This window comes from Lolium perenne, chromosome 3 (genome assembly GCF_019359855.2).
Source record: "Lolium perenne isolate Kyuss_39 chromosome 3, Kyuss_2.0, whole genome shotgun sequence".
Classification (NCBI taxonomy): Eukaryota; Viridiplantae; Streptophyta; class Magnoliopsida; order Poales; family Poaceae; genus Lolium; species Lolium perenne.
The window spans coordinates 277,431,276-277,457,538 of record NC_067246.2 but is presented as its reverse complement, the minus strand read 5'-3'; the positions used below and the strand labels follow the sequence as shown (position 1 = coordinate 277,457,538).

General features: G+C 45.9%; 2 protein-coding genes across 6 annotated transcripts; both read right to left on the bottom strand.

Annotated features, from left to right (window-relative positions):
- Window positions 1-1,794: 1,794 nt before the first annotated feature.
- On the bottom strand, window positions 1,795-10,309 carry LOC127344420 (uncharacterized). 4 transcript variants are annotated; one of them, XR_011756040.1, is made up of 5 exons: window positions 8,055-10,309; window positions 7,182-7,320; window positions 5,635-5,780; window positions 2,432-2,581; window positions 1,795-2,199 (listed from the first exon to the last, which is right to left on the bottom strand). XR_011756040.1 is itself a non-coding variant. In XM_071828505.1 (2 exons), exon 1 carries the CDS (start codon window positions 10,216-10,218, stop codon window positions 8,074-8,076), a length of 2,145 nt encoding a protein of 714 aa, XP_071684606.1. In that variant the 5' UTR covers window positions 10,219-10,309; the 3' UTR covers window positions 7,678-7,844; window positions 8,055-8,073. The 4 variants fall into 4 exon arrangements, 1 of the variants encoding a protein (XP_071684606.1); XR_011756041.1 differs by having other exon boundaries at window positions 7,182-7,301; XR_011756042.1 differs by lacking the exon at window positions 7,182-7,320.
- A 2,689-nt stretch (window positions 10,310-12,998) lies between these two features.
- LOC127344422 (uncharacterized) lies at window positions 12,999-16,866 on the bottom strand. 2 transcript variants are annotated; one of them, XM_051370689.2, is made up of 4 exons: window positions 16,569-16,866; window positions 15,160-15,699; window positions 14,918-15,057; window positions 12,999-13,972 (listed from the first exon to the last, which is right to left on the bottom strand). In XM_051370689.2, exons 2-4 carry the CDS (start codon window positions 15,693-15,695, stop codon window positions 13,191-13,193), a joined length of 1,458 nt encoding a protein of 485 aa, XP_051226649.1. In that variant the 5' UTR covers window positions 15,696-15,699; window positions 16,569-16,866; the 3' UTR covers window positions 12,999-13,190. The 2 variants fall into 2 exon arrangements, with proteins under 2 accessions (XP_051226649.1, XP_051226650.1); XM_051370690.2 differs by having other exon boundaries at window positions 12,999-13,969; window positions 16,569-16,865.
- Between the last annotated feature and the right edge of the window lie 9,397 nt (window positions 16,867-26,263).

The following is a 26,263-nucleotide window of genomic DNA, read 5'->3' as shown; positions in this document are numbered from 1 at the left end:
CGTTGGCGACGGTGACGCCGTACTTCTCCGATCCCGCCGGTGGAGAGCGAGGCGGCGCATGGCGGTGTTGGACAGAAGTTGTGCGTGGAGCCCGTGTCCACCGCGCGGTGAGACGCTCCCCTTGATCGTCACCGGAAGCGGCATCGTCTTTGCCGTTTGATGCCCGCCATAGCATGGAGAGACACGACGAAGGCGGACGCGTCGGCGGCGCGTAGGTCGTGACACCGGCCTCAGTGACGGTGGCGGCCGCGAGCTCGGCGGTGAGGGCCTCAACGTCGGCGTCGTCGACGGTCTCCAAGTAGAAGAGGCGAGCGCACGTGTGGCCCGGCGCGTACTTCTCGTCGCAGTTGAAGCACAGCCCCTGGCGGCGCCGCTCAAGCTGCTCCGCGACCGTCGGCCGTTTGAAGGGCGAGTTGGCGCAGAGGGCTGCGGGCGCGGCGCCGGTGCGGGGCGTGGCGGGGCGGTGGCGTCGGAGCGGGCGGGGCGCGGGACGAGCGCCGCACGCTGCGTGAGACTCTTGCATGGCGAGGGCGCGCTGCTCGTAGGCTCGTGCGTAGTACATGGCCGTCTGCAGTCCGCCAGCTCGCGTATCTCGACGTCGACGCGGATGTAGCTCGGGGAGGCCGCCGACGAAGAGATCGGCGCGCCGGGCGTGCCGAGACGCCCGAGGGCATGGCACGCGAGCGCTCGAAAGCGGTCGGCGAAGTCCTGGACCGTGGTGGTGAAGGCGAGCGTCCCGGCTCGGCGAGGCGGCCGCCACGGAGGGTCGGCCCAAAACGCCGGAGGCACGAGTCACGGAAACGCACCCAAGGCGGCATCCCGCCCTCGTCTGCTCGAGGGCGTAGTACCAAGTCTGCGCGGCGCCCGTAGGTGATAGGAGGCGATCCATGTGCGGTCGGTGCCGAGCGTCCGCCGCCCCGAAAAAGCGCTCACACCGGTTCGGCCGATTCGGGGGTCGGTGGCGCCGTCGTAGGTGGCGAACTCCGCCTTCGTGAAGCGGGCGGCTGCGGTGCCACGGGCGGGACCTCGGGGTGTCCGCCCGCGGCTTGGGTTGACGGACGTGCTTGCGGCGAAGGGCCCCGCAAACCCGCCGGGACCGCTTGGGCGATGGGCGGGCGGGCTGGACCGTCGTCCGCGGCGCAAGATGGGTGTAGACGGGCGCCGCGTCGGTCCACGTGGGAATCGGCGAGGCGACGGCGGCCACCACGCGTGCCGGCCCTGGCGCAGCGGAGGCGGCGGTAGGCGGCGGCGTAGCGGCGGTCGGTGGCGGCGGCGTAGCGGCGGCCGGTGGCGGCGCGGCGGAACTCGCGGTGAAAGCGGCGGCGAGCAGCGGCGGACGGTGGGGCGGCGGTCTTTGGCCGGCCCGATCTCCGCGAGCTCGAAGCGGATGGCGCGGAGGCGTCGGCGAGGTTCGCCAAAGTAGCGGGCGAGAGGTCGAGGCCCGTGGGGACGGCGGCGGCTGGTCTCCGTTGGCGGCGGCGGCGGCCCCCTGCAGCGAGTGCGCCGGTCATGGCGGCGGAAGTGATGTTGGTGGCGGCGGTGGACGTGGCGGCGATGGTGTCGACGGGGGGGCTGTTGGAACCCATGAGACCTAGGCAATCTGATACCAAAGTGGTAGAGACTAGGGTTCTACCGGGTTTAGGGCGGAGGTTGTAAGGGTGGAAGTGAGGGCGGAGAGGTTGGGAAGCTCGGCGCCGGCGGCTGGGCGCCGTCGCGGAGGAAGAAGGAGGCGGCTAGGGTTGGTGCGGCGGGGGCTAGGGTTCTCCCGTCTCCTTCAGAGACGAGACAAGACGATGATACTGAATTATTGTCTGATTAATCTTGAAGGGATACAAGTGTTTATATAGGAGGACGGCCTCCTCGAAACCCTAATTTACTTGGGCTAAGCCCCTAATTTACTTGGGCTAAGCCCATAACTAGCCACTAGTGGGCTTCCTACGTGTATAGGTCAGACCGACCATAACAGATATATACTTCCGTATCAGGACAAAATTGAGCAAGTTATTTTGGGAAGGAGGGAGTAGAATTTTTCTTAGTCAAGGAGAAGACAGGAAAAGGTCAGGAGGCCATTCCCTACCGAGTCTAGTCAAGTGGAAGAAAATTTGTCAAACTAGAAACACTACCAGCCTAGTGTGCTTTGAGGTGGTTATGGTAGTCGTGGACAGATAAAAATAGACCATGGTCAAGAATGAAGTAACCCTGCCACAAGAAAGACCCATATCAACACTCTCATGTTCAATGCATCCACAATAGTTGAGGTCGGTAATGTATGCAAGACAGAGATCTGGTTCTCAAGATGACTAAGAAAAGAAGTGCATTTAGAATAACAGACAAAGAACCAAAGAGCTAGATGAATTTAAAGAGCTAGTGAGGTATACACATGTAAAATGTAGGTTGGGCATAGTTGCTGAAAAACTGAAACACCATTTACCTTGGGCTGATGGCAACACTCCACCTTATAATTGCGGATCCATCTATGCAACGCCTCCAGCTGGAGTCGAGGAAGGTTGTTGCTCTGGGTCTAATTTCCACTGACCTTGTTGCTCATCTCATTAATAATAGGGTATATCCCCACCAGAAGCTGATAAGAGAAAAATGAAAGAGTTGTACTTGTACACTTAATAAAACATAAAAAGGTAGCAATAGAGTTTAATCAATACTTTTCACTGGGAATGAATAACTGAACACTCTAAATTAATATTGATGAGTATAGCTTTTGTAACCGAAGATATTATTTAAAGTGTACTTGGCCTATAAACAACAGGTTTCTTAAACCAGATACTTCGGAAAAAAAAGGCCATCTTGAATCTTGCACCAAACATATGTTTCAGCAAAACTTTCAAAATGCAAAAACAAGGTAACATGGCTACAATCATGTTGCACTAAGAGATAATCATGTATCTAAAAAGATAAGATATGGTTAAGCAATACAATTTTCAAAATAAAGGGTACAGCGCTAATGTGCTCGAAAAATCCTGTTTCTCAGATTCCAATTCAAAGCGAATAGCCAAGAGATTGCAAAATAGACTGCAGGGTAAAAACTCAAATGAAGATCTAATTTTAGCCAGCACCAATATTCGGTCTTACAAATGTGGATGCTGTTTTGAAATGCCTGAGGTGCAGAATGTTGCTCTAATTTTCATGGGCATGATTGCTATGTCATTTGTGAACAGGATATACCACCACCAGAAGCTGGCGAGTGGGGGAAAAGGAACAGCTAGACTGTCTAATTGAAGCAAAACAATGAAACGTTCAGAAGTAGCAGAGGGGTTTAATCGTGCTATAAGTAGAAAATTAGCAGCATAAAATAAATATCGATGGTCATAATTTTTACTCCCTCCGTTCCTATGAATGAGGCCTTTTTAAAAAAAATCAAGCTAAGTGAAGTTTGACCAACCTTAAAAAAATCAAGAACTATGATATTATATAGATATCATATGAAAATATATTTCATGATGTATTTCCCTGTTGATTTTGGATTGTACAAAAAAAAAATTCTTGTTGGACAAGGCGATGCCTAGGCAACACTTAAGCACGCTTAGGCACTAGCGATTGACAAACGCCTCGCCTAGGGCATAAGCGGAAGTCTAGGCAGGGTAACCAATAAATTGTCTTCCTCAATAAGAAATCATGCATACTTTACTCACGAGATAGACGGACATTCTTCTAGAGGTAGCTATTAGAAATATACGCATATGCATGCTCTAAATTAATGTTTATTCACATATAGTAACCCATATACACACGTCATGGTATAAACTATGCCCGCCTAGGCTGCGCCTAGGGCACTTAAGCATCACCTAGGCACTAGGCGAATGCCAACCGCCTCGCTTACGCCTAGCGCTTTCCAACCTTGGTTTTTTTCTAAAAACTTGGTCAAGCTTTACTTATTTTGACTTTTGGAAAATATATAAGCCTTATTCGTTGGAACGGAGGTAGTATAATCAAAGATAACATTCGCAAAAAAAAGATAACATTTGCAATGTAGGCATGTAGCTTGGCCTATAAACCACATTTTTCTCAAACCTGAGATCTCAAGCTGTCCTCACTGTTGCATCAGACGTATGTTTCAGCACTTACGACTTTTAAATGCCAAAACAATGTAACATCGTTACAATGTTGATGGATCCAACATCGTTACAATGTTGATGAACCCAACATCGTTACTAGGGGTGGGCGTTCGGTCATGACCGAGAATTCGGTTTTTGTATTCCGGTCTATTTTAAATTCGGTCAGAAAAAAATGAAGACCGAAATATACTTGTTACTTTTACTACCCGACAAATTCGGGTACCTAATAATTCGGATTCGGGTTCGGTCATGACCGAACAGTGTGGCCGACGTTGTCAATGCAAAACTTAGACATTATTTTAGTAAAAGGTTGGCAACATTTTAGATGTATTTTGGATGTTTTTTTCATTGCATATATTATTATCAATTGGCACGAATAAATGTTCAACAATCTAAACAAAAATGTAACAACGCTAGAGAAGTTTATGAACATTCAACAATATCACATCTCATGCATATCACAAAATCTAAAGATTGGGACAGTCTTACGTAAAATTCGGTCAGTTCGGTCTATTCGGTTACTTAGAACAAAATGACCGAATTTACCAAACTTAATTCGGTCTATAAAATTTTCTACCCAATATTTTATCGGTTATTTCGGTCTCGGTCTTTTCGGGTTCGGTCTCGGTCTTTTCGGTTTCGGTCTTCGGTCATCGGTTTTTTTGCCCACCGTGAATCGTTACAATATTGATGCACCCAACACTTCATGGGTGTGTTTTCACGATAGCCTGGTTGCTCAGGTCATCTATGAACAGGATTTATAGAAGCAGAGAAAAAAAGAAGAATGAAGAACCATATACTCACTATAAATTTTAAGTATCAGTGGAGTTCAATAAATACTTTCACTAGCAATTTAAATTTAAAGTACATAAAATCAATATAAATATTTATAGTTTTTGTAATAGAAGATGCATTTGTGGTGTAGCTTGGCATATAAACCACAGGTTTCTCAAACCTAAGATCTGATAAACTCAAGCTGTCCTCACTGTCACATCAGAGGTATGTTTCGGCACTTACGACTTTTAAATGCCAAAACAGGGTTACAATCCAGATGCACTCTAAGAATTCATGACGCAATGCAATGGTTCAAAGTGGGTATCAAGGATATTGACAAATAAAAAGTGCAGGTTCAACAATGGATAATGAAGAAAATATAGAAGAATTTTTCTTAGTCAAGGAGAAGCCTGGAAGAAGTCAGGGGAGCCCATTCGCTACTGAGTCTAGTCAACTGGAAGACAATTTGCCAACCTAGAAAAAATCAACCTACTGTGCTTTGAGGTGATTCTGGTACTTGTGGACAGATAAAAATAGGCCATGGTCAGGAATGAAGTAACCCTTCCACAAAAAAAGACCCATATCAACACTCATGTTCAATGCATTCACACTAGTTGAGGTCGGTAATGTATGCAAGACAGAGGAATGTGGTTCACAAGATGGCTAAGAGAAGCACATTTATAATAGCAGGCAAAGAGTCAAAGAGCTGGATGAATTTAAAGAGCTGGTGAGGTATTGACATGTAAAATGTGCTTGGACATAGTTCCTGAAAGACTGAAACACCATTTACCTTGGGCTGATGGCAACACTCCGTCTTATAACTGTGGATGCCATCTATGCAACGCCTCCACTGGAGTTCGGGGAAGGTTGCTGCTCCGGGTCTAATTTCCACTGACCTGGTTGCTCAGCTCATTCAGGGTATATCACCACCAGAAGCTGATAAAAGAAGAATGAAAGAGCTGTATACTTGGTAAAACATAAAAAAGGTAGCGATAGAGTTTAATCAACACTTTTCGTAGGAATGAACAATTGAACACTCTAAATAAATAGTGAATTATATTTTTTTTAATCAAAGATAATAGTTAAGGTGTACTTGGCCTATAAACGACGGGTTTCTTAAACCAGATACCTAGTAAAAATAAGGCCATCTTTAATCTTGCATCAAACATATGTTTCAGCAATACAACTTTCAAATGCAAAAACAAGGTAACATGGCTACAATCCTGATGTGGTAAGAAAAAAACAAGTCTGAAAAAGATAAGATATGCTTAAGCAATACAATTTTCAAAAGACAGGTTACGGCACTGATGTGCTAGAAAAATCATGTTCCTCAGACTCCAATTCAAAGCGAGTAACCAAGAGATTGCAAAATAGACTGCAGGGTAAAATCTCAAATGAACATCTAATTTTGGCCAGCACCAATATTTGGTCCTACAAATGTGAATGCAGTTTTGAAATGCCTGAGGTGGAATGAAGGAATGTTGCTCTAATTTTCATGGGCATGGTTGCTCAGGTTATTTGTGAGCAGGATATACTACCACCAGAAGCTGACGAGTGGGGGAAAAGGAACGGCTAAACTGTCTAGTTGGGAGCAAAAGAATGAAAGTTTAAAAGTAGCAGCAGGGTTTAACCGTGTTATAACTAGAAAATTAGCAGGGTTTTATTTTTATAATTGAAGATGACATTTGCAATGTAGCTTGGCCTATAAACCACAGGTTTCTCAAACCTGAGATCTGATAAACTCAAGCTGTTTTCACTATTGCATCAGAGATATGTTTCAGCAATTGTAACTTTCAAAAGCCAAAACAAGGTAACGGTGTTACAGTCCAGATGCACTTAAAAAAAAAACATGTTTCAAATCCGGCGACATAACAGACTGAAATGACAGAGGAGAAAGGATCTAAGGGGGTTATGTAATGCTAGAGAAGGCCAGGCTGAGATTAGAAACTCGTTGGAATAGATGGAATCAAAGTGGTGGTAACTGGCCCAAGGAAGAGGCAGATCTCATGATTATCATGCTTATTGTGTCAAGGAACAGAGCATGGTAGATGGAGGTGACTTGGATGGAAGGAGATGAATTGCAATCTGAGGGGAGAGAAGATTAGATAGGCTTGGGGTATGAGATGTGGATCACAGTGTTTCATTTTACTTATTTTTTCCCAAGTTATTCTAGCTAGTGACCATGTGTCCGGGGGGATGAAAACGGGTGTGGATGGGTCTAGGGGGTTAAGTAAACGGTTTCACTAGTTTTGATTTGAAAAACTTGAAATTTAGAGAACAGTATTAAATGGTGAACATTTTTCTTTAAACATGGAAAACATTTGGCTCAACATTTACCTAAGGCTGATGGTAGTACTCGGTCTTACAATGGCAAATGCTGTCATTGAGATGATTGAGGTTGAATGTACAAAGGTTGCTGCTCTGAGTCGAATTCATTGCCCTGGTTGCTCAGGTCATCTGTGAACAGGATACAACACTGCTAGAAGCTGAGAATAGAAACAAGACAAGAAGAAAATAGGTGTATACTTGCACTAAAACACACATAAAAACTTGAAAAGTAGCAGTAGATTTTAATCGACATTTTGGTTTCTTGCTCAGGTCACCTGTGAACACGATATAGCTTTCATTTAAGATATAAACCACATGTTTCACAATTGATAGCAATTATGTATGTTTGACCTCTATGGTTACTTCCTAACTATTATACGGCACAAAAATAAGAAAGAGAAAACTAAACTGAAAATTATTAATGTAAGCCCACTTAGATTGTCAGATACTACTGCTTGACCTTGTTTACTGAAAAAATGGGTGATAAAACAAGAATAGATATGCACTCAGACCTTAAGGACAGCTTAGTCTCAACAAGCCAAAATAACCAGCATACAGCTATGCAGCAGGATTTGGCAAACTTCAGTGCTTTCATCCTTCATTTTTTCGTAAAATGCACGTAGTGAAAACAGAAAAGCTTTCATTTCTGCTTAGAGGGCATACTGCTGGACGCTGGTGATTAAGACAGGAAATTAGTCGGATTACTGAAATTCCTAACATCAGCCTTAATCTGCAATCCTTGGTTATGATACCCTCAAGCAAGCATTCATGGTTGGCATGAGAGGAACCGAAAATAATCATACTGTAGAAAGACATTAAGGAAAAGTGTAGGCCATGAAAACCAAAGTCTATCATGCCGAATTAAGGAAAAGAAGACGTTACCATGAGCAATTAGAAGGCCTCATATTTGAATAGGTCCATATTTGATCACAGCTCTGACCAGTATATTCCATGTAATGACTGTTGGTATAATGCCTCGTGCAACTAACTCCTCCAGTAACTGGACTCCCTCGGGTGTTCGGTGGCAAGAGCATAGACCCTTAATTCTTGTATTGTACGAAATTATATCTGGCACCATACCATTTTTTATAATAGCTGTCCAAATAGATGCTGCTTTGTCAAAACAACCCGTTTCATAAAATCCATACATTAGTGTGTTATAGGTCACTAGATTTGGGCGACAGTTATTCTTCTCTTTCATCTCTGAAAGAAGACGTGAAGCTTCATCTACTTTCCCAGCAGAACAAAGACCATGGATTAAGATATTATGCATCATAACATCTGCCCGAATACCCTTATCAAGAATTTGGTTCCAGAGAGCAAGGGCAGCGTCAATCTTTTTATCTCTAAATAGACCACGAATCAATGAACCATAAGTTTTGACATCTAGTGTGCAACCTTTCTCTATCATTTTCCTTGTAAAGCTTGAAGCTTCTTGATACTTTTCAGCCTTACACAGACAATCTATTAGAGTGTTGTACGTGATGATGGTAGGAGGACACCCACTGTCCGTCATCTCATTGTATATTCTTACAGCATCAGTAAACTTAGATGCTTGGCAGAACCCACTTATTAGTGCGTTGTAAATATGAGAGCTAAGTTTGCAGCCATCCATAGATATCTTCTCATACAACCTTACTGCATCATCCAGCCTCCCATCCTTGCACAATCCACGTATCATGGATGAATATGAGAATCCATCCAATTCTTTACCACTAATTTGCGCTTCGTCCAAGATTTGAAGTGCCTTGTTAACAAAGCCTTTCTCGCATAGCCCATGGATCATAGTGCCAAAAGTCACCATGTCAGGGGAGAACGAAGTGTCTTTCTTCAACCGCTCCCACAAGTCTCTAGCTTCATCGACCATACCACCATCAAAAAGCCCCTTCAACATTATATTATAGGTTGACACATTACGGATCCCAGAAACACTAGCCGAGTCCCAGAATTTCCAAGCCGCATCTACCCTGCCCGCTTGGCAGAAGCCCTTGATGAGCGAATTATATATGGCGGAATCAGGAACAAGCCCAGTCTTGATCATCTCTGAGTACACCCTTGCCGCACCATCCACATCCCCTGACTGGCACAAACCGTGAATCAGGATCCCATGGGTAACCATATCCCCTTGGTGATTATTGGCCACCATCCTCTCCCATACCTCGCCCACCTCCTTAAACTTGCCGAGTTTACACAAGCCATCAAGCATGACATTGTACGTGGCCAGGTTGGGACTTGCACCAGGGTCTCTCACCAGCTGCTCCCACACCCTCATCGCTTTCTCAGATTCACGGCTCTTGAAACACCCTCCGAGCACCGCATTGTAACAGACGGCATCAGGCTGCACTTGATAGCTCGGCATTTCGTCGAGCAGGTAGAGCGCATTGTCCACGCGATTGTGTTTGACGAGGCCGGACATGAGAGTGGAGTAGGTGACGCGGTCGGGAGAGAGTACATGGTGGCGGCGAAGGGAGTCGAATAGTGTGAGAGCTCGGTCGAGGTCCCCGCGGCTGCAGAGGGAGCGGAGGATGATGTTGTAGGTCTGGAGGTTGGGGGCGATGCGGCGGCCGAAGGCGCCGTGGGAGAGGGACGCGAAGAAGGCGTCCGCGTCGGAGAAGCGGCGGGCCCGCACGAAGGCGTCGAGGAGCGCGTTGTGGGAGCGGACACCCGGGTTGCAGCCGAGGAAGGCGGGGAGGCGGCGGAAGGCGGCGAGCGCGGCGTCGGGCATGAGCGCGCGGGAGAAGGCGGAGAGGACGACGAGGGCGGCGGACTCGGAGAAGCGCGGGCGGTGGCGGAGGTTGGGGAGGAGGCCGAGGAGGCGCGGCAGGCGGGACGGGGAGGCGGTGGCGAGGCGGCGGAGCAGGTGGAAGAGGAGCGGCTGCGGCGGGGTGTAGGCCGGCCAGGTGGCGACGAGGCGCTCCAGGTGGGCGAGCGCGGCGGCCGGGTCGGGATCGGACTTGATCAGCTCGAGAAGGCGGTGGATGGGGAGCGTCTCGTGGTGAGGCTGCGGCTGCGGCTGCTCGTGGTCGGGCTGCGCCGGCGGCGGCATCACCGTCGCCGCGCGCGGCGGCTGCACGGGCGCGGCAAGGCGGTTGTGGGTTTGTTTAACTCGTGAGCTGAGGGAGTGCTAGGGTTTTTGGGTTGGGTGGTGAAGGCATCCTGGTAGAGGCCCTGCAGCCCGTTATGTTTGTAGGCTGGGCGAGCAGAGGAAATTCTGAAAGCAGTGGGCCTGAAGGATGAGGTGAAAGGAATTCTTAATGTCCCAAATGAGAGCCTACAAGATAAATATTTGGGCAGGCTAAAGAAAATGATAAATATTTGGGCATGCCTTCTGATGTTGGTAAGTCCAAGAATGGTGCTTTCAAATATTTGAAGGACCGTGTCTGGAGTAAAGTGCAAGGGTGGATGGAGATGATCTTGTCTGCTGGTGGGAAAGAGGTCTTAATCAAATCAGTGGCTCAAGCTGTCCCTATTTACTCTATGGCATGTTTCAAATTACCCCGGGGTTTGTGCAAGCATATAGACTCTCTCATTCGAAAATTTTGGTGGGGTAGCAAGGCAGGCGAGCACTGCCGGTCCGCTCAGCCTCCGGTGGCCTTGGGGCCTTGGAGGTGTGGCGGACCGCAGCCTCTCGCCGGCGGGAAGGTTTCAGTTCTTCGTTTAGTTTGTTCTCGGTGTCTTCTTCAGGATGGTGAGGCGGCGGCTACTTCCTGAAGTCAGAATAAGGTCCTCCCTGTCCTATCCTCGCTCCGGTGGTGCATCTAGCGTCGGCGAAGGGCGTCTGTCTACTACAACAAGCTCTACTACGACAAGCTTTGCCTGGCTCCGGTGATGGAGGGGCGAGGACAGCGGCGCGCCTTCGGCTCGTGCTAGTGTCTGTAGTCGTCGCTAGGTGGTCCAATGACCTTTTTGTAATTTTTATTACTTTTAGGCATCTTTGTACTACTGTTGATGATTACTAATAGATCGGTGGAATTTTCGCAAAAAAAAAAGGCAGGCGAGCGCAAGACTGCATGGTTTCTTGGGATGAGATGACAAAGTACATGGGAGGGCTGGGCTTCAGGGACACGGGGCTCTTTAATCTAGGCCTCCTAGCTCGCCAGGCGTGGAGGATTCTGCAGAACCCATATACCCTAAGTGCCATAATTCTAAAGGTTGTATACTTCCCGGGTACAGAGTTCCTTGATGCAGAATTGGGGTCTCAGCCATCTCAAATTTGGCGTGCACTTGTTGAAGGGAAGCAAGCTCTTTCCCTAGGCCTGATTCGGAGGATTGGTTATGGGAAACCCACTAAGGTCTGAACCCATAATTGGCTTCCAAGGAGTGAGATGATGAGACCGATTGCATCTTTATCAGATGAGCCACCACAATTTGTTAGTGAATTGATCGATGCATCCTCTGCATCGTGGAAGCAAGATAGGATCCAAGAGTGTTTTGTTCATGCTGACTGTGATGTGATCTTGGGTATGCCCTTATGTACCCGGAATATAAGCGATTTCTGGTCATGGAATTTTGACAAATGTGGTATTTTCACGGTCACGTCGACTTATAGGTTGTTGGTGAATATAAAGAACCGTAGAGAAGCTTGGTTAGAAGGAAGGGCCTCTAGTTATGAGAGTCAAAAGCTGGACTAATCTTTGGAAGGTTAATGTAACTTCAAAGATAAGAGTCTTTCTTTGGAGACTAGCTAAGCAGTCCCTTCCCACTGGTGATTTGCTGCACCATCGACATATTGCCACTTCTAGTTCGTGCTTGTTATGCGGAAGGACGGATTCATGGCGTCATTCTCTTTTGGAGTGTCCAATGGCGCGGAGTGCTTGGGCCTTAACTGATGAGGAAGTGGTTGAACACATGCATGCTACCACAGAGCCAAACGCAAGGAGTTGGTTGTTTAACATGATGGATTCTCTCACCTCGGAGCATTTTGTTCTAATGGGTGTGTCGTTGTGGGCTATTTGGAAGGCGCGACGGAAGGCAATCCATGGAGGGGAGTTCCAAAGTCCGTTATCAACCCACTGTTTTGTGAGGCGTTTCTTGGATGAGCTGTCATTAATCCCTAAACCCTCATCCGGTGCAGTGGCTAGAGTTCACCATGTGAGTAATCAAGGATGGACCCCTCCGGGTGAGGGTCTAATCAAGGCAAATGTTGACGCTGTTGTTTCCAGGGATAAGTCTACTGGCTCGTTAGAAGTGGTGATGAGGAGAGGTGATGGGCAGTACATGGAATCATCAAATGTTGTTTTTAAGGGTGCATCTGATTCTCCTACTCTGGAAGCTCTGACGTGCCGTGAAGCTCTTGCCTTGGCTACGGATCTTGCACTTCATCATCTTGTCATCGCGAGTGATTGTAGATTGTAGACAGGTGGTGTTAGATATTGCTGCTGGAACTGGAGGCCAATATGCTGCAATAGTGCAAGAGACAAATATTAAGAGATCAGATTTTCAGGAGGCATCTTTTACGTTTGAAGGCAGAAGCTCAAATATGGAAGCTCATAGTTTAGCTCGTTTTGCTTTATCGTTAGATCAGGGGCGCCACCTGTGGCTGCTTCATCCCCATAATACTATGTCGATTCTTGTAATTCTAAATGTTGATCAATAAAGTGGTAGTTACTCTCAAAAAAAAATACGCATGGCTTGTACAGCTTCTCGACTTTCAACTCTCCACTATGGCAACGCTGTGAGCAGATTTCACCAAATCGACCAGGTTCCTTCGACAAGTGAGAAGCCAACGTTTCTGATTTTCATCACAAGACAAAGAAAAGGTTGGCTTCTCTATCTGCGCTATCAACGTACCGACATTTCCAACCACTGGAACAGATTGACTCGCCATTAACCAACAATTGTGCCCATCAATTCTAGCCTCAAGACTATAAACTGCAATTCACCGTGCAACTTCTTAAAGACTAGACAGTTTCCATAAAGCTATGATACTGAATGTACACAAGGGAAACAATACCCATGACACTGTCTGATAAAATGTGAATGGCACGGAGACCATCATTCATGTTACAACCCCGGCTTTCACCTCGGGGCTCCACTTGTAGGGTCATACGTTGCAGGATAGGGAGCTGGTGGTGCCTGTCCCGGGTTAGCAGCTCCACTGCTTGCCTGAACCGGCGGAGCAGGATACCCCGTGCTAGCAGCCGCACCGTACACGTTTGTGCCATCAGTAGCCGCGCCACTGGTTGTTGGATGCTGAGGTGCGGCGTACGTGCCAGGATAACCGGGTTGTGCATACCCTGCAACTGGATAGCCAGAATAGGCGGCGTACGCGTTAGCATGCATCTGGTAAGCATTGGCGTCATAAGCGGTTGGGTAAGCATATCCTCCGGCTTGTGGGGTTCCTTGCTGATATGCTCCAGCTTGTGGGGTTCCTTGCTGATATGCTCCAGCTTGTTGGGTTCCTTGCTGATACGCTCCAGCTTGTGGGGTTCCTTGCTGATATGCTCCATGCTGGTATGCCATAGCTTGGGGGTTTCCTTGCTGATATCCTGCGGCTTGGGGATTTCCTTGCTGATATGCCGCAGCTTGGGGGGTTCCTTGCTGATACGCCGCCGTTTGGTGGGTTCCTTGCTGATATGCTGCTGCTTGAGGAGTCCCTTGCTGATATGCTGCTGCTTGAGGTGTCCCTTGCTGATATGCTGCTGCTTGAGGAGTCCCTTGCTGATATGCTGCTGCTTGAGCAGTCCCTTGCTGATATGTGGAGGGGTGATTGGCATATGCATTTGCATACGGATTTGTGACTGCTGACGCCGCAGCAGCTTGTGCAGTCCCAGGCTGTGGAGCTGTCACATGTGCTCCTGCTTTGTGGAAAATCAGATGCAATTGAAGCATTAAAGTGCCACTGAACTTGAAAGGAGCAAAGTATGCATACATATGCATCTCAATATGTGGATGCAGAGAAATGTAGAAGCCAATCATAAACACCAGTAGAAGCATATCAAGTATTATGTTGCAATCTCGCATGCCATGCGCTTAATGAATTCATGCAGTGTAACTTCTCATGGCATTAGCCGTTTAGCGCTAGTGTTGTGAAATATGCAGGTAAGATAACTGCAAAGTATATTTGGCCATTCTTAGTAGTTCCTCGAACAAGTCTAATAACAAGGCACCTAACTTAATCACACGAGCTAGTAGAAGCAAGTTAACCAATTTGTTGCGCTACATCAAACAATTTCTATGGTGCGCAAGTTTCATAATAACTCATAAACTCATCTACTTTGACACAAGTAACACGGAAGAAAGAACCAGAAAACACATGTACCTAGGCATGATAATACCAATCTGCGACGTCTGCAGAAAATCAGAAAACTAGTGATGGGTACGGATACCCATGATCCAAGAAGAGGAAAAGCATAGGTACAAAGAATTGAGACACAAAAAAACTAATGGGATCTACTATGTACATAATGGCTCAACTACTTTGACATAATAAGTAATAAAAAAGGTAAAAAAAAACACATGTACCAATCTGCCATTTCTGTTGGAAACGACAAAGTTGGTGATGGGTAAGGGGTAGGAATGATCCAAATGCAGAGGAACAACATAGGCACAAACTGTTGGAAGATGTCTAGAACTTGTGGGATTTACTATTTACATAATGGCCCCCACCCCCAACACATATACCCTTCCTCCCCTGCCTCAAGAATGCAGCATAGTCCCTGATGAGTTCCGACTCTCCATGAAAACATAGCAGCCCAGTTCAATCTATGCCATAGACGTTAAGGGAATGAGGAGAAATCAAATACCATGTGCTCGGTTTGTAGCATTTGCCACATCAGCTCGTAACTTGTCAGCCTCTTTAGTCATGGTTATCAAGTTCATTTCCATTGTCCGCATCTGCTCAACCTGCTTGATGTTTGTATTTTTTTCATACTCAAACGCGGACCTTAACATGAGTAGAAATAAATCATATTATTAAAGCCATATTGAATACCAAAGCTCAGGTTGGCACGGAAAATGTTAAAAAAAAAAAGACACTACCGCAAACCTTAGACTGTGATGCTCTTTCCGTAGCCCATCTAGCTCCGCAACCAATTCCGGAAGGTTATTATTGTCAACAGGGAACTTCGGCATCTCTTTAGTCACTATCTCTATCTCAGAAGTAAGCATCTGCCTCTCAGTAATAAGCCGCTTTACCTCCATATGCACTTGGTGAAGTTCTTTCTTCACTGCATCACCAGCCTGTATGTCTGCCTCCATTAATCTGATTCTCTCCACCAAATCTCTTATGTGCATATCAGTCTCTACCTGGACATCACCTAGGTGGCTGCGAATCATTTGCATTTCTTGCTCAGTTTCAACAATATCCTGTCTCAAAACCACATGGCTTGATGCCAATCGATGATTCTCTCTGATAAGCTTTTCTGCCTCTCCGGTCAGCGCGGCAAGCTTGTTCTCCAGAATATCCAAAATGGTGGGAGGAGAAGGCTCTAAAGGTTGGCGGGCAGAGAGGCTGGCTGTAGAGAATGCACCATGGCGCATTAGGCCTGGAGTTCGTCCATCTGATTGTCCGCGATGAGCCATTATCCTAAAATAGGAAGTAGAGTCAAAACAAGGCAAACAAGGGGGGTAAGTGTCCATCAGGTATCAGCGAGGCATCCAAATCACATATGAATTAAAATCATTTATTTTTACTGCTATGTTGTCAGATGCTCCGCCATACATATAGTATCAGATATAGATACACTAGTCCCTATAAGTACAGGTGCTGCATGTAGATAGGAGGGTGGCTTCCAGCATTACCCAGGGTTGAGTGCACACACCAAAACACTCCTCCAACACCTACAAACTTGAGCTCCTAGCATGCAGACATCAAAAGTTCAAAACTAAAACTACATATCAAGGACCCAGCTTAGGGGCAATGTAAAAGGACAAGTCAGCTAACCAAATATGTTTAGCTAAACCTTTTTGACTGCAATATTGAGCTAAACCTCGCCAGTGCAAGACACTAACTGTCTACATGCATTCCACCCCCGTGATCTCAACCAAGACACTGGCACTCATGAAAATACAAGCATTATGGAGTGGATCATAAGAACAATGTCTTCAAAAAGGATGATCCCTCCCTGAAGAAAAGAAGCAAAACCCAAACAAAGGCACACATAAATAATTCACAGAGCGCAGCAAAGACAAACAAACAGAGAAAGCACAGATACTCTCACCCAAACACAATGCAGCTTCCAAGCAGTTTAACCAGAGACTAGATAGGTGAATGGACGTGCGCAAATGTGTGGGCTGCTACTAGGAGTTTTAGAACAACTGCCATATCAAATTTCTACAGACTCTAATTTCAATCAAGATTGATTTTTTCTCACAAAATCAAGAGGCATTGATGCAAATATACCACAGATCTGAGCTGGAATCGATGCAATCAAAACAGGATGGATTTCATCTCACCTTGCAGAGAAACCGCTGCCTGCCTGCTTGTCTTCGCCGGTGCTGGCTTCGTGCCCGCCGCCGCCGCTGCTTGCCTGCCCTCCCGCCGCGCGCCGCTTGCCTGCCCTCCCGCCGCGCTCCGCTTGCCCGCCGCCGCTGCTTGCCTTCCCTCCCGCCGCACACCGCGCGCCTGCCTTCCGTCGCCGCTTAGGTCGCCCGCCTCGCCTCTGCTCCCGGGCGCCGCGCCGCCAGAACGAGATAAACAGGGAGACGAGAGAAGGAGAGTTGAGGTCGGCGTCGAGGGGTTTTTTCGGGAGTAAAATTCATCGGTGGTACCTAAAGAGCCAAATCCATATAGTCACCGACTTTTTTTTTTTTTGAGCTCGAAGTCACCGAACTTTAGGAATATGTAGTCACTAAATATGGGACAGAGATTTGGTGCTCTAGGCCCCATAAACGAGCAAAATTTCAATTTCAAAAATAAAAAATTATAGGCTACATAAAAAATAACAAATGTGTTGATCTGGGTATGCATATTTCAAATCTCCAAATTTAGATAGATTTTGTCTTTTTTGTGTAGTCTATAATATAAAGAATTTTATATTAAAATTTTACACGCTTGTAGGTTACGTTATTTATTATGTCTAGATTTATTTTCAGATTTTTTTGAAACAAATATGTATGATTTTTAAATTTTTTAAAACAGCAGGAGCACTGGTGTCCATAAGCCAAAGACACTTTTCGCTAAATACGGTACTCTACGGCAAGCCAGCAACTTAGATGAAAACTCATCTATGTTGGCCAGTCTCCTGAGATTTTTTTTTGCAAAAACACCCTCCAACTCCACAGCTTGTCTTCCCCTGCTCACTGGTTGACTGGTGGGTCCCACTTAACTTTTTTTTCTTCACCTCTCTCCCTCCGCCCCACCCAACTCTACAGCTAGCCTCCCCCACCTCAACGGCTACTGCCTCCCCACGCCGGCACCACCACGCCACCTAGCATCGCCGCTCGAGCCACCTTGTGCCTGCGGCACCCCTGCGCGCGTAGCTCCTCCGCTACTGCGCGTCCAGGCGCTTCCCCGTGTGATGTGGGCATTACCCTTCGGGTAACTGACATTGCACTACCTCTTGCGACCCAACCAGGGGTCCATGAAGGCACTCGATGGCAAGGTGGACCACTACGTCGGTGCCGAAGAAGGATCCTGGAAGAACAAGACAAGGAGACGAAGAATACAAGGAAAGCTTAGAGCAAGGAAATTTTGTAAACCTAGTCGACCCGGACATACCTCTCGAGACCTGGCTCCCAATATAAGGGCCAGGAGAGAGGCTGCCGAGGACATCCATAATCTTAGCAATCGTAGCCACCACAAGTCTAGAGCTAGGTCCCTACAGAACTTAGACTCTCGATGAGATCATAGCCGAAACCTTCGGCACCCCATTGTAACCCGATATTTCATAATCAAGGTCAGACAGGCAGGACGTAAGGGTTTTACCTCATCGAGGGCCTCGAACCTTGGTAAATCGCTCTCCCCGCTTGTTTGATAACCGATGTCTTGTGTCAGCCCACATGATTCCATCTACCCTAAGCCCCATACGGAGGGCATTGCCGAGGAGTACCCTCGACAATTGGCGCCGTCTGTGGGAAACCTGTTGGCACAAGATCCGTCATCGGCAAATTTGGCCATGTCATCGGTAGCTTCGTCGACACCGCCAGCGTCACCGTCGGCACCTTCTTCGCCAAGCTCAGGGAGTCCGATTCGATTTGGCTCCTTCGAGTTCACCCCGTACAGTGATTCGTCCCGTTCAAACTTTTCAGATCTGCAAGGAAACTTGGGCGTAACATTCGGGAGCGTTCATTGCAACGTCAACACGGAAGGGATCCTTCGGCTGATCGAGCCGTCTGTCCCCAGATCAGCAAGGAAATCATCGGCTGCAGGATCGATCGTGTCATCGTCAATCGATCTGTCGACTGGTTTAACAGACTCGATGAATTCGTCTCCGCCATCGACTCCTCGGTTGGCGTCCTTGATGTCGGTTGGATCCAATAACTCCATGTCATCCGATATGATCTCGTATTATTGCTTGACCTGCGACACCAGGCACGGATTGGGGTCAAGCGACACAAGTGTTTTGATTCTCCTCTTGAGAGAATCAGCAGGAAGGTCGTGGCGGGTTACTCGGAGAAGGTCATCCGCCCCGGTGTATGCGCAGATCAAGCGCGCATTGTACTGCAGTGGCTGTATCCGCCGAGTAAACCAGCTTAAAGTGAGCTGAGTTCCGGTTATCCCATCGTGGACTAACCAAGAGATTCTTCGCGCAGCTTTCTCCAATATAGGAAATTGGGCAAGCGTGGGGACGAAGCTCCAGCTGTCGCGTTCTTCGGAGGCTTGTTGATGAACTTGGGCAGCCCTTCGTGGACACTGATGTCTATGTTCCCCCTCCTTTCCTGTAGACAGTGTTGGGCCTCCAAGAGCAGAGGTTTGTAGAACAGCAGCAAGTTTTCCCTTAAGTGGATACCCAAGGTTTATCGAACTCAGGGAGGAAGAGGTCAAAGATATCCCTCTCATGCAACCCTGCAACCACAAAGCAAGAAGTCTCTTGTGTCCCCAACACACCTAATAGGTGCACTAGTTCGGTGAAGAGATAGTGAAATACAGGTGGTATGAATATATATGAGCAGTAGCAACGGTGCCAGAAAATAGCTTGCTGGCGTGTAGTTGATGGTGGTAGTATTGCAGCAGTAGTAACGCAGTAAAACAGTAAACAAGCAGTAGTAACGCAGCAGTAGTAACGCAGCAGTAGTAAACAAGTAGCGATAGCAGTATTTAGGAACAAGGCCTAGGGATTACACTTTCACTAGTGGACACTCTCAACATTGATCACATAACAGAATAGATAAATGCATACTCTACACTCTTGTTGGATGATGAACACATTGCGTAGGATTACACGAACCCTCAATGCCGGAGTTAACAAGCTCCACAATAATGCTCATGTTTTAGTAACCTTATAGTGTAAGATAGATCAATAGACTAAACCAAGTACTAACATAGCATGCACACTGTCACATTCATGCATATGTAGGAGGAATAGATCACATCAATATTATCATAGCAATAGTTAACTTCGCAATCTACAAGAGATCATGATCATAGCATAAACCAAGTACTAACACGGTGCACACACTGTCACCTTTACACACGTGCAGGAGGAATATAACTACTTTAATAACATCACTAGAGTAGCACATAGATGAATTGTGATACAAAACTCATATGAATCTCAATCATGTAAAGCAGCTCATGAGATCATTGTATTGAAGTACATGGAGAGAGATTAACCACATAGCTACCGGTACAGCCCCGAGCCTCGATGGAGAACTACTCCCTCCTCATGGGAGTAGCAGCGGTGATGAAGATGGCGGTGGAGATGGCAGCGATGTCGATGGAGAAGCCTTCCGGGGGCACTTCCCCGCTCCGGCAGCGTGCCGGAACAGAGACTCCTGTCCCCCAGATCTTGGCGTCGCGATGGCGGCGGCTCTGGAAGGTTTCTGTGGTTTTCGTCGAACGTATCGAGGTTTTTAGGTCAGGGGCTTTATATAGGCGAAGAGGCGGCGCCAGGGGGTCGAAGGGCTGGCCAAACCATAGGGGGGCGCGGGCCCCCCCTAGGCCGCGCCAGGGTATGGTGTGGTGGGCCTGTGCCCCCCCTCTGGTCCCTCTCGTGTGTTCTGGATGCTTCCGGGGATTCTAAGATCTTTGGCATTGATTTCGTCCGATTCCGAGAATATTTCGTTACTAGGATTTCTGAAACCAAAAACAGCAGAAACAGAACTGCACTTCGGCATCTTGTTAATAGGTTAGTTCCAGAAAATGCACGAATATGACATAAAGTGTGCATAAAACATGTAGATAGCATCAATAATGTGGCATGGAACACAAGAAATTATCGATACGTCGGAGACGTATCAGCATCCCCAAGCTTAGTTACGCTGTCGTCCCAGAGCAGGTAAAACGATAACAAAGATAATTTCTGGAGTGACATGCCATCATAACTTTGATCATACTATTTGTAAAGCATATGTAGTGAATGCAGCGATCAAAACAATGTATATGACATGAGTAAACAAGTGAATCATATAGCAAAGACTTTTCATGAATAGTACTTCGAGACAAGCATCAATAAGTCTTGCATAAGAGTTAACTCATAAAGCAATAATTCAAAGTAATGGCATTGAAGCAACACAATGGAAGATTAAGTTTCAGCGGTTGCTTTCAACTTGTAACATGTATATCTCATGGATAGTTGTCAATGCAAAGTAATATAACAAATGCAATAAGCAAGTATGTAGGAATCAATGCACAGTTCACACAAGTGTTTGCTTCTTAAGGTGGAGAGAGATAGGTGAACTGACTCAACAATAAAAGTAAAAGAATGGTCCTTCAAAGAGGAAAGCATCGATTGCTATATTTGTGCTAGAGCTTTTATTTTGAAAACATGAAACAATTTTGTCAACGGTAGTAATAAAGCATATGTATCATGTAAATTATATCTTACAAGTTGCAAGCCTTATGCATAGTATACTAATAGTGCCCGCACCTTGTCCTAATTAGCTTGGACTACCGGATCATCACAATGCACATGTTTTAACCAAGTGTCACAAAGGGGTACCTCTATGCCGCCTGTACAAAGGTCTAAGGAGAAAGCTCGCATTGGATTTCTCGCTATTGATTATTCTCAACTTAGACATCCATACCGGGACAACATAGACAACAGATCATGGACTCCTCTTTTATGCATAAGCATGTAACAACAATTAATAATTTTCTCATATGAGATTGAGGATATTTGTCCAAAACTGAAACTTCCACCATGGATCATGGCTTTAGTTAGCGGCCCAATGTTCTTCTCTAACAATATGCATGCTTAACCATAGGGTGGTAGATCTCTCTTACTTCAGACAAGACGGACATGCATAGCAACTCACATGAAATTCAACAATGAATAGTTGATGGCGTCCCCAGTGAACATGGTTATCGCACAACAAGCAACTTAATAAGAGATAAAGTGCATAATTACATATTCAATACCACAATAGTTTTTAAGCTATTTGTCCCATGAGCTATATATTGCAAAGGTGAATGATGGAATTTTAAAGGTAGCACTCAAGCAATTTACTTTGGAATGGCGGAAAATACCATGTAGTAGGTAGGTATGGTGGACACAAATGGCATAGTGTTGTTTGGCTCAAGGATTTGGATGCATGAGAAGTATTCCCTCTCGATACAAGGTTTAGGCTAGCAAGGTTGTTTGAAGCAAACACAAGCACGAACTAGTACAGCAAAACTCACATAAAAGACATATTGTAAACATTATAAGACTCTACACCGTCTTCCTTGTTGTTCAAACTCAATACTAGAAATTATCTAGACCTTAGAGAAACCAAATATGCAAACCAAATTTTAGCCTGCTCTATGTATTTCTTCATTAATGGGTGCAAAGTATATGATGCAAGAGCTTAAACATGAGCACAACAATTGCCAAGTATCACATTACCCAAGACATTTATAGCAATTACTACATGTATCATTTTCCAATTCCAACCATATAACAATTTAACGAAGAACTTCGCCATGAATATTATGAGCTAAGAACACATGTGTTCATACGAACCAGCGGAGCGTGTCTCTCTCCCACACAAGCATTTATTCAAACAAAAACAAAAACAAGAAACATACAGACGCTCCAAGTAAAGTGCATAAGATGTGATGGAATAAAAATATAGTTTCAGGGGAGGAACCTGATAATGTTGTCGATGAAGAAGGGGATGCCTTGGGCATCCCCAAGCTTAGACGCTTGAGTCTTCTTGATATATGCAGGGGTGAACCACCGGGGCATCCCCAAGCTTAGAGCTTTCACTCTTCTTGATCATAGTATATCATCCTCCTCTCTTGACCCTTGAAAACTTCCTCCACACCAAACTCGAAACAACTTATTAGAGGGTTAGTGCACAATAAAAATTAACATATTCAGAGGTGACACAATCATTCTTAACACTTCTGGACATTGCATAATGCTACTGGACATTAGTGGATCAAAGAAATTCATCCAACATAGCAAAAGAGGCAATGCGAAATAAAAGGCAGAATCTGTCAAAACAGAACAGTTCGTATTGACGAATTTTAAAATGGCACCATACTTGCTCAAATGAAAATGCTCAAATTGAATGAAAGTTGCGTACATATCTGAGGATCATGCACGTAAATTGGCATAATTTTCTGAGCTACCTACAGGGAGGTGGACCCAGATTCGTGACAGCAAAGAAATCTGGAACTGCGCAGTAATCCAAATCTAGTACTTACTTTTCTATCAACGGCTTTACTTGGCACAATAAAACACAAAACTAAGATAAGGAGAGGTTGCTACAGTAGTAAACAACTTCCAAGACACAAATATAAAACAAAGTACTGTAGCAAAATAACACATGGGTTATCTCCCAAGAAGTTCTTTTCTTTATAGCCATTAAGATGGGCTCAGCAGTTTTAATGATGCACTCGCAAGAAATAGTATTTGAAGCAAAAGAGAGCATCAAGAGGCAAATTCAAAACACATTTAAGTCTAACATGCTTCCTATGAAAAGGAATCTTGTAAGTAAACAAGTTCAAGAAGCATAATGCAACAAGCATAGAAAGATAAAACAAGTGTAGCTTCAAAAATTTCAGCACATAGAGAGGTGTTTTAGTAACATGAAAATTTCTACAACCATATTTTCCTCCCTCATAATAATATCCAGTAGCATCATGAGCAAACTCAACAATATAACTATCAAATGAAACATTCTTATCATGAGTCTCATGCATAAAATAATTACTCTCCACATAAGCATAATCAATTTTATTAGTTGTAGTGGGAGCAAATTCAACAAAGTAGCTATCATTATTATTCTCATCAAGTGTAGGAGGCATAGTATAATCACAACAAAATTTACTCTCCATAGTAGGTGGCACCAAAAGACCACTATCATTATAATCATCATATATGGGAGGCAAAGTATCATCAAAGAAAATTTTCTCCTCAATGCTTGGTGGACTAAAAAGATCATGCTCATCAAAACCAGCTTCCCCAAGCTTAGAATTTTCCATATCATTAGCAACAATGGTGTTCAAAGTATTCATGCTAACATGTTCCATGGGTTTTTTAATTTTCGCATTAAACCATTCATGTCTTGACTCAGGAAATAGAATAAAAAGCTCACAGATGTTGTCCATTATGCCTTACTAGTGTAAACAAGAAACAAAAAGATGCAATTGCAGGATCTAAAGGAAATAGCTTCGAGCACAAACACAATGGCGCCGAGAAAAAGTACTTTACACAGGAACCGGAGTATGAGTGCCTTTTACCTTTCCTCCCCGCAACGGCGCCTTAAAAGTGCTTGATGTCTACGTTCCCCCTCCTTTCCTCAGTAGACAGTGTTGGGCCTCCAAGAGCGAGAGGTTTGTAGAACAGCAGCAAGTTTTCCCTTAAGTGGATACCCAAGGTTTATCGAACTCGGGGAGGAAGAGGTCAAAGATATCCCTCTCATGCAACCACCGCAACCACAAAGCAAGAAGTCTCTTGTGTCCCCAACACACCTAATAGGTGCACTCGTACGGCGAAGACATACTGAAATACAGGTGGTATGAATATATATGAGCAAGAGCAACGGTGCCAGAAAATAGCTTGTTGGCGTGTAGTTGATGGTGGTAGTATTGCAGCGATAGTAACGCAGAAACAAGTAAACAAGCAGTAGTAACGCAGCAGTAGTAACGCAGCAGTAGTAAACAAGTAGCGATAGCAGTATTTAGGAACAAGGCCTAGGGATTACACTTTCACTAGTGGACACTCTCAACATTGATCACATAACAGAATAGATAAATGCATACTCTACACTCTTGTTGGATGATGAACACATTGCGTAGGATTACACGAACCCTCAATGCCGGAGTTAACAAGCTCCACAATAATGCTCATGTTTTAGTAACTTTATAGTGTAAGATAGATCAATAGACTAAACCAAGTACTAACATAGCATGCACACTGTCACCTTCATGCATATGTAGGAGGAATAGATCACATCAATATTATCATAGCAATAGTTAACTTCGCAATCTACAAGAGATCATGATCATAGCATAAACCAAGTACTAACACGGTGCACACACTGTCACCTTTACACACGTGCAGGAGGAATATAACTACTTTAATAACATCACTAGAGTAGCACATAGATGAATTGTGATACAAAACTCATATGAATCTCAATCATGTAAAGCAGCTCATGAGATCATTGTATTGAAGTACATGGAGAGAGATTAACCACATAGCTACCGGTACAGCCCTGAGCCTCGATGGAGAACTACTCCCTCCTCATGGGAGTAGCAGCGGTGATGAAGATGGCGGTGGAGATGGCAGCGGTGTCGATGGAGAAGCCTTCCGGGGGCACTTCCCCGCTCCGGCAGCGTGCCGGAACAGAGACTCCTGTCCCCCAGATCTTGGCGTCGCGATGGCGGCGGCTCTGGAAGGTTTCTGTGGTTTTCGTCGAACGTATCGAGGTTTTTAGGTCAGGGGCTTTATATAGGCGAAGAGGCGGCGCCAGGGGGTCGAAGGGCTGGCCAAACCATAGGGGGGCGCGGGCCCCCCTAGGCCGCGCCAGGGTATGGTGTGGTGGGCCTGTGCCCCCCCTCTGGTCCCTCTCGTGTGTTCTGGATGATTAATGGGATTCTAAGATCTTTGGCATTGATTTCGTCCGATTCCGAGAATATTTCGTTACTAGGATTTCTGAAACCAAAAACAGCAGAAAACAGGAACTGGCACTTCGGCATCTTGTTAATAGGTTAGTTCCAGAAAATGCACGAATATGACATAAAGTGTGCATAAAACATGTAGATAGCATCAATAATGTGGCATGGAACACAAGAAATTATCGATACGTCGGAGACGTATCAGACACCCGGAACCGTGATGTTCTTCACGTAGAACCATCCGGTGTTCCAGTACCGGACGGACTCGTGGGAATCATGAGGTGGATACATGCGAACAGGTCGGAGCATAAAGGTCATGCTCCCGCAGTTCACCATGGCCTTGTCCTTCGTCTCTTTCTTCACCCGGAAGAAAAATTGCCATAATCGGACGTCCGGGCAAATTCCAAGGTGCCCTTCGCAGAGCGTTACGAAATTGGAGAGGAGGAGATATGAGTTTGGACAGATATTATGAGGTTGAATTCCGTAAGTGGTGAGGATGGAGAGAAAGAATTCCGAACAGGGGAGCGACAGACCGCGCTCAACCCAGGCTTTGGTCAGGACCCTCTCGTCCGTGTCTGGTTTGGGGACGTCGGAGTCTCGCATGAAGCTCCAATTCGAAGAGATCATGCCCTTGTTTTGGAGGTCCTTTAGTTCCCCATCCTTCGTTGCGCAGGGCCACCACTGTCCCTTCTCGCCTTCTCGGATCCGGGCCTTGGAAGCCTTCTTCGCTTCCGCCTCCTGCTAGCCATCCTAGCTTGTCCTTCAAGTTCTTCTTGGATTTGTTTGAAGGTGGGGATCCGGCCTAGTACAGTGCTGGAAGAGGCGGAGAATGGTTGAGCTAAGTTGATGTCGGAAACATATGGTGGCAAGAATGCAAGGGGCTCCGGACAACTTGGTTCTAATGTGCTAGGTTCCGGACTATTCGGAGAACTACCAGTGC

Excerpts from the sequence above, each read along its gene's own strand:
- LOC127344422 (XM_051370689.2), bottom strand. The coding sequence starts at position 15,695 with ATGGCTCATCGCGGACAATCAGATGGACGAACTCCAGGCCTAATGCGC. Across the intron at positions 15,058-15,159 it reads AAAGAGCATCACAGTCTAAG|GTCCGCGTTTGAGTATGAAA; the intron begins GTTTGCGGTAGT and ends ACTCATGTTAAG. Across the intron at positions 13,973-14,917 it reads TGCTACAAACCGAGCACATG|CAGGAGCACATGTGACAGCT; the intron begins GTATTTGATTTC and ends TTTTCCACAAAG.
- LOC127344420 (XM_071828505.1), bottom strand. The coding sequence starts at position 10,218 with ATGCCGCCGCCGGCGCAGCCCGACCACGAGCAGCCGCAGCCGCAGCCT.